The sequence below is a fragment of the Salvelinus sp. IW2-2015 genome, linkage group LG32 (assembly GCF_002910315.2).
Source record: "Salvelinus sp. IW2-2015 linkage group LG32, ASM291031v2, whole genome shotgun sequence".
Lineage (NCBI taxonomy): Eukaryota > Metazoa > Chordata > Actinopteri > Salmoniformes > Salmonidae > Salvelinus > Salvelinus sp. IW2-2015.
This window is the reverse complement of record NC_036871.1, coordinates 11,768,903-11,783,477: the sequence shown is the minus strand read 5'-3', so window position 1 is coordinate 11,783,477 and position 14,575 is coordinate 11,768,903. Positions and strand designations below refer to the sequence as shown.

The window sequence follows — 14,575 nt, the reverse complement described above, 5'->3', positions numbered from 1 at the left end:
CATAAGCGAGTGCACCAACATTTTCAATGGGTTTTTTATGTACCATGAACACAACCAAAAAATCACTTCAAAAAGCACATTCATCCAAAATAATTCCAGCATCTGAACAGTGCACTCACCAACTTTTCTTCAAGTGGCTGAAACAATCCCACCGGAAAAAGCATCTGAGCGAACGAAAGCGCCCCTTTGTCTTAGCAGAGATTTTTTAAAATTGTTTTATTATTATTACTAGTATAATTTGTTTTAATTATGCCCAGCTCATGAGGCCCCTTGATGATGTGAGGCCTGAGGCAATTGCCTATTCTGCCTTATGGTAAGTCCGCCACTGTGTATGTGACCTTTCTGTAGCCTATAAACCAAGTATGGCCACCAAGAAATAGTGCAGTACAATCTGGGGCCAGAGAGAAACCACAATGATGTATGCAAATATCCAGCCAAACAATTACATCTCTGTATTCCTGTTTCTTTCTTCACCAGTGTGCTGGATTGTCACACATGAATGAATACATCTCCCGTCAGTCACGTCATGACACTAAACAATTGATTCGGTTTCATTTGGGGATCCTCAATGATGACATTACATTTACATTTAGGTCATTTAGCAGACACTCTTACCCAGAGTGACTTATAGTTAGTGCATTCATCTTAAGATCGCTAGGTGGGACAACCACATACCACAGGCATAGAAAGTACATTTTTCCTCAATAACATAGCTATCAGTAGAGTCAGAGCTAGAAGGGGGGGATTATTTAAAGCACTCTTTGAAGAGTTAGGGTTTCAGATGTTTTCGGAAGATGGGTAGGGACTCTTCTGTCCTAGCTTCAGGGGGAAGCTGGTTCCACCATTGGGGTGCCAGAATAGAGAAGAGCTTGGACTGGGCTGAGCGGGAGCTGCCCTCCCATAGGGGTGGGAGGGCCAAGAGACCTGAGGTGGCAGAACGGAGTGCTCGGATTGGGGTGTAGGGTTTGAGGATAGCCTGAGGGTAGGGAGTGGCAGTTCCTGTTCCGTAGGTAAGCACCATGTTCTTGTAGTGGATGCGAGCTTCAACTGGAAGCCAGAGGAGTGTGCGAAGGAGCGGGGTGACATGAGAGAACTTGGGAAGATTGAAAACCAAGCGGGCTGCTGCGTTCTGGATAAGTTGGAGGGGTTTGATGGCACAAGTGGGGAGCCCAGCCAACAGAGAGTTGCAGTCGTCCAGATGAGCGAGGACAAGTACCTGCATTAGGACCTGCGCCGCTCCCTTGTGAGGTAGGGTCGTACTCTACGGATGTTGTAGAGCAGTGGTTCCCAGAATTGTTATAGTCCCGTACCCCTTCAAACATTCAACCTCCAGCTGCGTACTAGGGTCAGCGCACTCTCAAATGTTGTTTTTTGCCATCATTGTAAGCCTGCCACACACACTATACGATACATTTATTAAACATAAGAATGAGTGTCAGTTTTTGTCACAAACCGGCTCGTGGGAAGTGACAAAGAGCTCTTATAGGACCAGGGCACAAATAATAATAGGGTAATAATAATCAATCATTTTGCTCTTTATTTAACCATCTTACATATAAAACCTTATTTGTTCATCGAAAATTGTGAATAACTCACCACAGGTTAATGAGAAGGGTGTGCTGGAAAGGATGCACATAACTCTGCAATGTTGGGTTGTATTGGAGAGAGTCTCAGTCTTAAATCATTTTCCACACACAGTGTGCCTGTATTTAGTTTTCATGCTAGTGAGGGCTGAGAATCCACTCTCACATAGGTGCGTGGTTGCAAAGGGCATCAGTATCTTAACAGCACGATTTGCCAAGGCAGGATACTCTGAGCGCAGCCCAATCCAGAAATCTGGCATTGGCTTCTGATTAAATTAAATTTTCACAGAACCGCTTGTTGCAATTTCGATGAGGCTCTCATGATTCAGATATCGGTAAGTGGACAGGAGGCAGGGCATGAAAAGGATAACGAATCCAGTTGTTTGTGTCGTCCATTTCGGGAAAGTACATGCGTAATTGCGCACCCAGAACACTCAGGTGCTTCGCTATATCACATTTGACATTGTCCGTAAGCTTGAGTTCATTAGCACACAAAAAAATCATACAATGATGGAAAGACCTGTGTGTTGTCCTTGTTAATGCAGACAGTGAAGAACTCCAACTTCTTAATCATAGCCTCAATTTTGTCCTGCACATTGAATATAGTTGTGGAGAGTCCCTGTAATCCTAAATTCAGATCATTCAGGCGAGAAAAAACATCACCCAGATAGGCCAGTCGTGTGAGAAACTCGTCATATGCAAGCGTTCAGACATTGAACATGATAGTCAGTAAAGAAACTTTAAGCTCGTCTCTCAATTTAAAAAAAACATTTCAATACTTTACCCCTTGATAACCAGCGCACTTCTGTATGTTGTAAAGCGTTACATGGTTGCTCCCCATACATTGCATAGTGCAGAAAATACACGAGAGTTTAGGGTCTTTCTTTAACAAAGTTAACCATTTTCACCTACTACCATCCGTTCAAAGACACTTACATTTGTTTGTCTTGCCCATTCACCCTCTGGATGCACACACACAATCCATGTCTCAAGGCTCAAAAATCCTTCTTTAACCTGTTGTCTCCTCCCTTCATCTCACTGATTGAAGTGGATTTAAAGTGATTAATAAGGGATCATAGCTTTCACCTTGATTCACCTGATCAGTCTATATCATGGAAAGAGCATGTGTTCTAATGTTTTGTATACTCAGTGCATACATTATGTCAAAATATTCCACATTCTCACACAGGCACGCACACACACACACACGCGCGCACACAAACACATCTACTAAATACCATGCAAACTAAGAGAGAAATTAACAGCTGGCAGTAAGCTATTGGAATTCATTGCAAAATGTATTTTATTTTTGGAGATGTTTCAACCAAAACTGTGTAAACATTGAAAAAAGTTAAATTGATAAATCCTTGAGTGAACGGTCAAAAAGACAATGATGGGATGAGGAATATTCTCCAACATGCCTGATCGATGATGAGGAATATTCTCCAACATGCCGATCAATGATGAGGAATATTCTCCAACATGCCTGATCGATGATGAGGAATATTCTCCAACATGCCTGATCGATGATGAGGAATATTCTCCAACATGCCTGATCAATGATGAGGATGTCACCTTTCATATTGGGGTCTCCAGCATGAATATAGCCGATGATTCTGTTGATGGTGATAGTGCCAACCCGGAACCCCTCCAGTACTTTACACAGATGTATCCTTTCATCAAAGGAATTTTGGTTAGTAGTACCTTGAGTAGGCCTACAACCTTGAGTAATCTGCAAAGTAACATAGTGCACACTGTGTCAAATTAACTTGATCTTTATTTGGTTGCAATTGACATAAAAATGACCATCTTTGGTTAGAAGACATTTTAAGGAACATTAATTCCACTACCCACACCATCCCAATGTAATCCCTGCTAATCTTAGACTGAGTCCCTGAAAGGCTTTTTTACAGTAGTCAGGGTTGCTTTAAAATAATCTTACCTGCTGAGATGACCAGCCACCCAACAAAGACGAGGAGAAGCAATTCTGTGTTTTTAAAGCAAGCAAATGAAAAGGTGGGAGAAGAGGCAATAAATATATGACAGTAGGTTTGTTTAGCCGAAGCCTGTGGATACAGTGACCATTGCATACAAAACTGGCTGTGTTAGAAATATCTCAAAAAGCTAACTTTTTGGTCATGTCCTCCCCATGCCAGTTTATTGGGATTATAAGTAACTCCCAAACTTTACCTCCTTAATCTCGTTGAGGTTCTGCAGCACAGTAAGTCCAAGCAGTTCAGGGTCAATAGCTTGCAGCATGTCACTATAACAACATGGATCCTCCTCAATGTTCCTCAGACACTTGTCGTATCTGGATACATAGGAAAAATGACATATGTGACATTAGTAACCCCCCCCCCCCCCCCATTTATTATGGGAAAAACTGACTGAACTGAATGTATAGCCAATAGTAAGTAGCTTACCTGATCTGAGTTTGTGACTCCAGTACATGTCGAGTTCTGTTGGGCAGCCTATAAAAAAACACATTAGAATGATTCAGCAAAGGCTTTCAAACATTTTAGGCCTATCTAACATTGACTTCGAAGGGAAAATTCACATTATTTTCTGAAATATTTCAAAACAGATTACAGAATGTCATCTGGCAATATGGTCATTTACTTACCTTTGGCGCGCATACTGACACCTTGTGTGTTGTCGTGTTCAACTCCATACCCGGATTCGTGCAGTTTATTCCTTTGAACAGGTTTTCCTAATATTGAAACGTATTTAATGAGTAGGCCACAGATATGAATTTAATATGGAGACGATAACGTAGCCTACAATCAAGAACAATGTTGGAAAATGTGTCTTTGTGTCTCACCTGTGTGAGCGCCTCGGTGATGTTCAGAAGAAGTGCCTTTGCAGAAGTGTCACAATTCTCGGTTATCGGGGGCGTTGCGTGTCACAACTGGACTGGACATGTTTACGTGTACATTTACATTACATTTAAGTCATTTAGCAGACGCTCTTATCCAGAGCGACTTACAAATTGGTGCATTCACCTTATGATATCCAGTGGAACAACCACTTTACAATAGTGCATCTAACTCTTTTAAGGGGGGGGGGGGTTAGAAGGATTACTTTATCCTATCCTAGGTATTCCTTAAAGAGGTGGGGTTTCAGGTGTCTCCGGAAGGTGGTGATTGACTCCGCTGACCTGGCGTCGTGAGGGAGTTTGTTCCACCATTGGGGTGCCAGAGCAGCGAACAGTTTTGACTGGGCTGAGCGGGAACTGTACTTCCTCAGAGGTAGGGAGGCGAGCAGGCCAGAGGTGGTGCCAGATAGAACAAGTGAGCGCGACCAAGAGCAGCCAATAGGCAAAATCTGATAGGTGCAAGAAGAGGATAGAACAGACTTTAAACTAACACTTTCTATACAAATAGATTTGTCAATAATACGCGCCCTATATTTCTTTCCAGAAGCTTTTGCAATATTCTCATCCAGGATTATTTTTTAAATCCGTTATCCTAACCTATTCGAAGTCAAATAAATAATCTATTTTATAACAATAATTTCGTTAGAAGAAAAAGAGAAAGTCTATAGGTTACTCATAAAGCTTGGTGTTTGGCAGCATGGTATTAACAATGTTTATCCTTGGTTTATCCAAATTATTTTGTGTGTCTTGCTTCACCTCTCAGTGTTTTATACCTTCCTGGGCAGGCATTTCCCGGGAACTATAACAATGTTTTCCAATATACATGGAAAGTAATGCAGGTAACATAATCTCACTGTCTGTCATTTTCCTAGATGCCAGAGATATAAAAAAAGGGTCTGTTTTGACAGAGTGGAACTTGAATTAACATTGGCTGGAGTTGAATTGATTGTATCTGATGTTTTGGTTGTGGCCACTATTACAAACTACAGCTAGGCTATGTCATAGCATTAATGCCAATTTTATTATGTAATTTCTGACATCCATAGAAAACAACTAGTAGACTTCCGCTACCCTAAGTTTGACCTCGTCTTACTTTGTGGTTTGTATTGATATGTTTTATGTGTTTTATTTAAGAGGTACATGTAGGCAAATGCAGCCTCCTTTGGTCCCTCAAGCATCCTTCTGTACCATTAATGAATTCATTGAAACGGTTCCCGTCTCATCTGCCGAGAGTTAGATCTGGTTCATATAGCTACCAAGACTGACCACAACCAGTCAACTAATAACGACACTTTAAACACTTAAAACGTTTATTTATCATTTTCATCTCTGTACACAAAACGTTGTATGATTTCTGAATGCTGCAGAATATGTTTGAATGAGTTGATGTATAATCTGATGGAGAAAAAATGCAAAAGACATGCTAGAAAATGACATTCTCCTAATGCTGAAGATTGACTAATCATAGTGAACACCGATGACCATCATCTACAACCAGGCAACAAGGCATCCAAGTCTCCTTCCAGCACAGAATTTGTATTTATTCAGCCGAGACCGACCAGCTTTACAAGTGGCAAGATCAGTCAGCTCAGACATCTTTAGTTCTTAATCATTGGGATCATTACTTTGGTAATAATATTAGGTCTTAAAATATATATTGTTGAATGTTTTACTGTGGACTAGCATTAGGGTCACAAAGCAGGGAATGAATGACACATTGACGTTTGGGGGCGTCCTAAAAATATTGGGTTAAACCAATGTTAATATTTGGAACACGGATGTTAAGTAAGATTAGTTATTTAAACCCTGCCACAAAGAACACTAAAAGGATTCTTAGCTTTCATTTCACCTATAGTGCAGACAGACAATAAGGTCAATGCAATCTGTCTGTAAATTTGGCAAAATCAAGGGTCAACCAGTAAATCTTCAGAACATCAGCATGTTAAAGCAGGTGGAATTATGCAACAACAGCTGTACTACATCCATGTGTGTCTAAATGATTCATACAAGAGCTGTGCAGTTGCCGCAAAGTTTATATACTGGGAAGCCTAGGAGCTCATTCCTTAGCAACGGCACAAACAACTACAGTATGTTGTCAATAGATATAGCTATGCAGTGTGTTGAGTATTCTACAAAGCACACGGCTGGCTGAGCAGGGCAACAAACAGAACTCTAGTCATCTTCTGTGATCAAACTGTCATTACGACACACGGTTTATGACTGGGGCCTGGAATTTTGCCTGACCACTTAAAATTCAGGGCCCTGTATGACTCCTGGGTGGGTGGGGTCCTCTAGCAGTGGATGGTAGCCCTGACGAGCTAAAGCATGTCCAGGCTTGGTCCAGCCTAGTACTAACATACCTGAATCAACTAATCAACTAAGCATCAAAAGATATTGATGAGTTGAATCAGCTGTGAAAGTGCTGGGCTGGAACAAATGCCTGCATGCCTTATTGGTCTCCAGGACCAGGGTTGTTGACCACTGCTCTGTGGTGGTTGTGGTTGTCATGTGACGTGGTTGATGATGGGGACAGGTGGCCGGGGTTTTATTTGGAGAGGGTTTTCTCTGCCAGGTGTCTCTGCTGGCTCTGAGCATGCCTGTGACAAGAAAGAACAACAGATAACAGTTACGTTAAAGAATGCATGAAAAGTCCTCCTTAGATAAAACATTTTAGAAAGGATGCAATGATGACCTGTTTTCAGAAGAATGCCTTTTTTAAACCGAGACGTTTCAGAATGTATTTTTAAACTGAGACGTTCCATGGCATTTGACCTCCAGAACGAACAGAGGCCTATTGTTATTTGCGTTAGTGGTGTCGGTGCTCAAGTGTGTGTGTGTGTGTGTGTGTGTATTAATACATGTATGTGTGTGTGCTTCTGTGGTCATAGTACTGGGTATGAAAGGGCTCTCCACCTGGTCAGGTCCTCTACGTCCACCAGCATGGCGTCCTGCTCCACATGGAGCTCATCTCTCATCAGCAACAGCTGCACCAGCTCCTCATTCAGGCCTGCAACGTCATCCATTTAAAAAAAAAAATCTTAACATCCTCATAGCACCAGAACAGCAGAGTTATGATGGTGGTGATGAAGGCAGATTGTGTCTGTACGTAAGTGTGTTTGGTGTAGTGTTTGTGTGCCTGTGTGTTTATTGGCATGTGTGTGTGTGTAGTGTTTGCGTGCATGCGTGTGTGTACTCACTCTGTATTTGTGAGTGCAGATCGTTGGTGATGACCTGGAGCTGGCCCAGGCTCATGTCCCTCATGTCTCCCCTCCTCAGACTCCTCTTCATCAGGCCCTCACTGATGTGGGGCAGGTGGGGCAGCTGCACACAGAGAGACACAGGGATAACGTTAGAACAATGTTAAATAGAAACCGGGGTAGCAGTCATTAGTCAGCAGAGTCATGTTGATCTAATGTTGAAGAGAGAAATAAGGCAACTATAGATTGCGTATTTGGGCCTTTGGGGTTAGGGTTATTAGATGCAACCCACTGGGCACACACTGGTTGAATCAACTTTGACAAATCACATTGAAACAAAGTTGATTCAACCCGTGTGTGCCAGGTGGGAAATGACTCAATCCTTTCATTTATCCTGATCATAGAGCAGTTTCTTTAGACCTGGGTGAGTTAAATGCCCATCTCCCCACCATTGCTTGTTTAGGTACTGACACACACATCTACAGTTCAGTAGTACTCCAGTCAGGGAGGAAATTGCTTGGTCTGATCACAATGGCTGTATAGTTGTATTTACAACTCATTCACCACAATCTCCGGGGCGGGGAAAATATAAAAATGACATGTAACAAAGGTAGCTCCCAATTTCTCAGAAGTGCTAAATCACTTTTGCTTGTTACAAAAAATCACTGTTTAATTCCAGTAAATAACTGAGTTTAATGGACGCATTGTCCCGCCCTGGCTACCAGTCAGGCCTCTTGCACATACACACAGTCACGCGCACATTGCGGATGGAGCAGATCCCAAGCCGGATCCCATGTCCTACATATCTTTGCTTACAATCACAATATGAGTAACCTGATTAATTGCCTACACATACAGTAAGTGAAAATGTTCTGAAGTACACGTTTTTTTTCCATCACTCTGGGCCTCAGATTACACAGGTCACCAAGTCCTCAAAGGCCTCAGGAACTCTGACAATCCAACCTTGAAATGGCAGAAGCGGCTGAATTTTACTCTCTGTACCAGGAAACATGACATAGTAGCAGAAGTCTCAGTGTTCTCCTTGTTCAACTGAAAGTTGTATCAGCCCAAAGGAAAAAATACTGTAATATACTATGGTATAAATACTGTAGTATTACTATATTTATATACTATAGTATTTGCTGTAGTGTTTTGCACAAGATTTTTGCAGACATGACTGTAGTATACTGTAGTTTTTACTGTAGTGTTTTTGCAGACATTACTGGAGTATACTGTAATATCTACTCTAGTGTTATTGGGTGGGGTACATGCAAATTAGATACTGTATTATTACTATAGTTAAAAAACTGTCGTGTTTTTGTGGACATCGTTTTTTTGCACATTAATACTGTAGTATTTACTATAGTATTCTACAGTATACAAAAAAATGATATTCTACAAATTATCGAAGGATACTACAGTGTGTAGTATAGTATTCTCCAGTATACTACAAAATGATATAGTCAGTACTACATGATCGAGGGATGCTACAGTGTGTAGTATAGTATTCTACAGTATAATATACAATTCTATAGTGGGTACTACACATGATCAAGAGATACTACAGTGCAGAGTATAGTATTCTACAGTATACTACAGTTTACTACAGAATACACTTTTTACTCAAATCTAAATCAAATCAAATGTTATTTGTCTAATGTGCCGAATACAACAGGTAAGCATTACAGTGAAATGCTTACTTACAAGCCCTTAACCAACAATTCAGTTTTAAGAAAAGTAAGTGTTAAGTAAAAAATAGATAAGAGTGCGAGGGCACAGGTTAGGCAAGGTAATTGAGGTAATATGTGCATGTAGGTAGAGTTAAAGTGACTATGCATAGATAATACACAGAGAGTAGCAGCAGCATAAAAGAGGGGGCGGGCAAACTTAATAATAGTGTTGGAGTCGTGCCTGGCCATGCAGTCATGAGTGAACATGGAGTACAGGAGGGGACTGAGCACGCACCCCTGAGGGGCCCCCATGTTGAGGATCAGCGTGACGGATGTGTTGTTACCTACCCTTACCACCTGGGGACGGCCCGTCAGGAAGTCCAGGATCCAGTTGCAGAGGGAGGTGTTTAGTCCCAGGGTCCTTAGCTTAGTGATGAGCTTTGAGCTACTTCTAGTAAGTTGAACTCAAAGTCAATGAAAAGTCCTTATTACTTATAATGTTTTGGTGGTAATGACATTTTTTGGGGATAAGTTATACCAACTGATAAGTCACACCAACTCTTTGATTTTTTTTTAAACAAATTCACTTTTTTCCCAGCATGCTCTACTGCAGGTTTATTTTTTGGAATAGTTTTTAATATTGGTGATTTGCATGTACATTGAGTGATTGATTAATCTTATGCTACACAAAGGGCCTCAGATCACACAGGTCACCGAGTCCTCAAAGGCCTCAGGAACTCCGACAATCCAACCTTGAAATGGCAGAAGCGGCTGAATTTTACTCTCTGTACCAGGAAACATGACATAGTAGCAGAAGTCTCAGTGTTCTCCTTGTTCAACTGAAAGTTGTATCAGCCCACAGGAAAAAATACTGTAATATACTATGGTATAAATACTGTAGTATTACTATATTTATATACTATAGTATTCACTGTAGTGTTTAGCGCAAGATTTTTGCGGACATGGCTGTAGTATACTGGTAGTCTCCTCACACTGTTCCTAATCCTGGCAGTCATCATGAATAATCATGAATATGCAAGCCAGCATAATGTGACATGCACATAGAGTTGCAAAATTCAAGTATATTTCCCAGGTTTCCCAGAAATCCCAGTCGGATGATTCCTGGAAATCTTTCAACTAGGATTTTTTTTAACATCTGGGAATTTTTGGAAAGTTACTGGAATTTTGTAAGCCTACTTGCAGGCCTAATGTGGCCTGTGAACCATGAGTTATAGGCACCTGTATCTTGTAAAGCTAGGCCTCAAAATAAAGCCTCATGAGATACATAATGTATTGTCATAAAGCGTTTCCTTAAATTGATGACATTCGCCTAGGAATTCACTTGGTGAAGGCTACAGTACTGAAAATGAACAAATCCAAAAACCATGTCTCTGTCACTAACAAATACAGCCATAGGTGGTAACTTTACAATTCACTCGAAAAGGCAAGGCACACTGGGAAATTATTTAGGAGGCGTGGCTTAGTGGGGGTGTTACTACATTTTTACAAGCCGATACAACTCAAATCTGGACCTCATACAGAGTGACTATTGGTTTGAGTAATGATGACTACAAAATCACTTTAAGTAACTGTACTCATATGAAGTGCAACAGGTTTCCTCAAAAGTTGTGAGTAATGACAGCACATTGGGTTTTACAGTGTACTATAATATTCTATAGAAGATTGTGGGATTTTTTTCACATGGGAGTTTCATATTAACCAACGTCTGTATTAGTGCATGTGTACGTAATTCGGAATGACTATGTAATCTTAAGACTCAAAAGAAGAATTTGCTTCTTCGCCATTAGGGCTTTTTAGCCACTGCTTTTGACATCAAACTGTAAAAGGAAATGTAATGCTATTAATTTTGTACAATTCCCTTTTGCATCTAAGATCTAACTTGTTCTCGCATCTTGCAACTGTAATGCACGTCCCCAGAATAATTCTGTGTAAAATGTGTTACTTCGATCACACCATGGCCTTAAAGTCTCCTCGCTCTTCAGCCAAGTCAACTTATCAGAAATGACACACACACACACACTGACCAGGTCGGCGACGGGCGAGCGGCGGTGGAGCTGGATCTGTCTCTCTACCTCCACTTGCATGCGGGCCATGGGGCGAGCCAACGCCAGCGCCACCCTGGCCTCCTCCTGGAGCCGCCGCTGCACCCGCCAGAAGCCACAGTCCTCTAGGGGGTCCGAGTCCTCCTCGCCCGTGTCCCGGTCCGACAGCGACGAACTCTGCTTACTCTGGATAAACACACATGCACACCAGAGTCATTATACAGAATCATAGATGGTAATGTATGATCACGCACGTCACCTATACATACATACTTCGAAGTCATCGTCCACACAAACACATCGGTGTGAGAGTATGCTGACACACACACATTCCACAGTCAATATGCTTATTTGTCTCCCGTTAAGTCAGGTTCAAACGTGTCGCTTGTGTGAATGAATGTGGAGATCACACACAAACTCACACACACACATTTACATCTATAGCGTGTACCACGGGTGACAGCGGCGTATCCAGGCTGGTCTCTGTCTTACTGTCCTCGGCATCGCTGTCCTTGTCACTGCTGCTGTCATTCACAAAACACACCTGCAGGTTCACACCACTCGGAGGACTGACAGTGAGCGAGAGAGGGAGAGAGGGAGGGAAAGGGGAGAGAGAGAGTATAATCAAATTACAACCTTAGAAAAGAGGGAGCGACAGACAGAGAAAGGGAGGAAGGGGGAGAGAGAATGGCTAAATTCCACACTGACCCATATAACCCTAAATCCTTAGGCATTTCCTGTAGATAGGAAATGATTGAGTAGGTATATTCATATTCTCAAGGTGGACCACTGATATATACATTAGGTCGAATGTTCACCATATTGCTTTCACCTTTCCAATCCTTTTAGATCTACACAAAGCCCCTAAGGGTAGTGGCTAGTGGTCAATTTGGAATTGAATTGAGCAAATGTGCAAGGGGGAGGGGGAAAAAATGCCTTCATTTCACTGTCCTTCGCGGATCTTAGATCTGAGGGCCCCAGACTGGGTCTTCAATTCAGAGAGTTGCTTTCAAAAAAATCATGAAAGGTGGAACTATTGCTTTTACATCAACCCAGTCATCTCAAATCCACACAGGAGAGTGAAAGAGAGCAGAAGGGATCATGTGGGGTGTTTGGGCATTGTGTTGTTTCAATTGCTCACATCATGCCATCACTGTTATTAGTAAAAGATTAGGTCAAGGGTTACGAAACCCGGCTCAATAAGGCTCCCTCCTCAAAAGATAAAACAAGCAACCACAAAAGGTTCAGTGAAACAACCAAACGCACAACATGACATAATAATTTTAACCATTGACAGCACAGGAGGCTGGTGAGGGGATGACGGCTCATAATAATGGCTGGAATGGATTGAATGGAATGGTATCAAACACGTCACTCCATTCCAGCCATTATTATGAGCCTGTCGTCCCCAATTAAGGTGCCACCAGCCATCTGTGGCCACAGTGATGACAGTCTCTTGGCCACAGTGATGACAACGAGTCACGAGTTAACTACTCTCTGTCACCTTCAGTGAGCCAGACTTTTATGTAATCTTAACAGCTCATACTAAACCTCATGCATTCAAGCTCTAACAAAACATGTAGTGAGGAACCACACCCAACCCCCCAAATGCCTGTTCACATTGGAATTTCCAACGTACAATGTACTGGTAGGTGCACGTTGACCTTAACTAAGGGTCACGTGACAGAACATCCAATAGGAGCAGCGGACTTCAAAAGCCAACACTTCTTTATTTCCAGTGGCTGGACCACAGACAGATGAGCACTTCCCTAAACTGGACTGACAAGGGGCGGTCCCCTTTAATTTGAGTGAAATCCGAGCTATTTTATAGGAAAAGAGCAAGGTGTAGGCACTCACGTTCACTCGTCAGAGAGACTTGCCGTTTCTGAGGGATTTGGTTCACCTTGTCTCTATACTCGTGTATTCCGGTAACCTACAATGTATGGGTGTAATATGTTCTTGTATGGTTTTTGGATGTGTGGGCTTAGTGGTTATGTGTGAATGCTCAGTATAATTGTCACGCCCTGGCCTTAGAGAGCCTTTTTATGTCTCTATTTGGTTTGGTCAGGGTGTGATTTGGGGTGGGCATTCTATGTTTTTGTTTTCTATGATTTTGTATTTCTATGTTTTGGCCGTTCTCAATCAGGGACAGCTGTCTATCGTTGTCTCTGATTGGGAACCATACTTAGGTAGCCCTTTTCCCTCCTTTCAGTGTGGGAAGTTGTCTTTGTTTGTGGCACTCTAGCCTTAAGCTTCACGGTTGTTTTTGTATTGTTTATTGTTTTTGTCGGCGTACTTCCTAATAAAAAGGAATATGTACGCACACTACGCTGCGCTTTGGTCTACTTCATTCAACAGCCGTGACAGAACTTCCCACCACCAAAGGACCAAGCAGCGTGGCCAGGAGGAGCAGGGATCCTGGGCCCGGGAGAAGAGAGAATGGAGGACATCTTGGACATGGGAGGAGGTTATGGCAGGGGACAAGACCCTGCCATGGAAACAGGCTGAAGTAGCGAGGGAGGAACGACTTCGCTACCAAGAGTCACGGCAACGGAGCAACGGAGCAGACATGAGAGGCAGCCACCGCAGCCACCGCGCTACATCCCAGCTCCCCGCATCTGCCGGGCTAGGGTGAGCATCCAGCAAGAACGGGTTGTGCCAGCTCTAAGCTCGAGACCTCCAGTGCGCCTCCACGGCCCAGTGTATCCGGTGCCTCAGCCAAGGACAAAGCCTCCTGTATGTCTCTCCAGCCTGGTGAGTCCTGTGCCTGCGCCCAGAACAAAGCCTCCTGTATGTCTCCCCAGCCTGGTGAGTCCTGTGCCTGTCCCCAGAACCAGGCCTCCTGTATGTCTCCCCAGCCTGGTGAGTCCTGTGCCTGCTGCCAGAACCAGGCCTCCTGTATGTCTCCCCAGCCTGGTGAGCCCTGTGGCAGCTCCACGTACCAGACTGCCCATACGTCTCCTCACTCCAGTGATGACCCATGGCACGAAGCCTCCAGTGATGATCCATGGCAAGAAGCCTCCAGTGATGATCCATGGCACGAAGCCTCCAGTGATGATCCATGGCAGAAGCTGCGCAGTGATGATCCATGGCACGAAGCCTCCGTGATGACCATGGCAAGAAGCCTCCAGTGATGATCCATGGCAACGAAGCTCCAAGTGATGATCCATGGCAAGAAGTCCTCAGT

At 42.9% G+C, this 14,575-nt stretch overlaps 1 protein-coding gene and 1 pseudogene across 1 annotated transcript in view; both read right to left on the bottom strand.

Annotated features, from left to right (window-relative positions):
• Nucleotides 1-821: 821 nt before the first annotated feature.
• Nucleotides 822-5,157, bottom strand: LOC111956966 (uncharacterized; annotated as a pseudogene).
• Nucleotides 5,158-6,390: 1,233 nt separating this feature from the next.
• The window catches only part of LOC111956266 (schwannomin-interacting protein 1), an 11,604-nt gene continuing 3,419 nt past the window's right edge, over nt 6,391-14,575 (bottom strand). The window contains exons 2-6 of the mRNA XM_070436793.1: nt 11,840-12,024; nt 11,371-11,574; nt 7,656-7,779; nt 7,372-7,465; nt 6,391-7,055 (exon numbers count right to left, since the gene is read on the bottom strand). Of these exons, the coding sequence (XP_070292894.1) occupies nt 7,004-7,055; nt 7,372-7,465; nt 7,656-7,779; nt 11,371-11,574; nt 11,840-12,024 (659 nt within the window). The 3' untranslated portion in view covers nt 6,391-7,003. The remainder of the gene's footprint in view (nt 7,056-7,371; nt 7,466-7,655; nt 7,780-11,370; nt 11,575-11,839; nt 12,025-14,575) is intronic.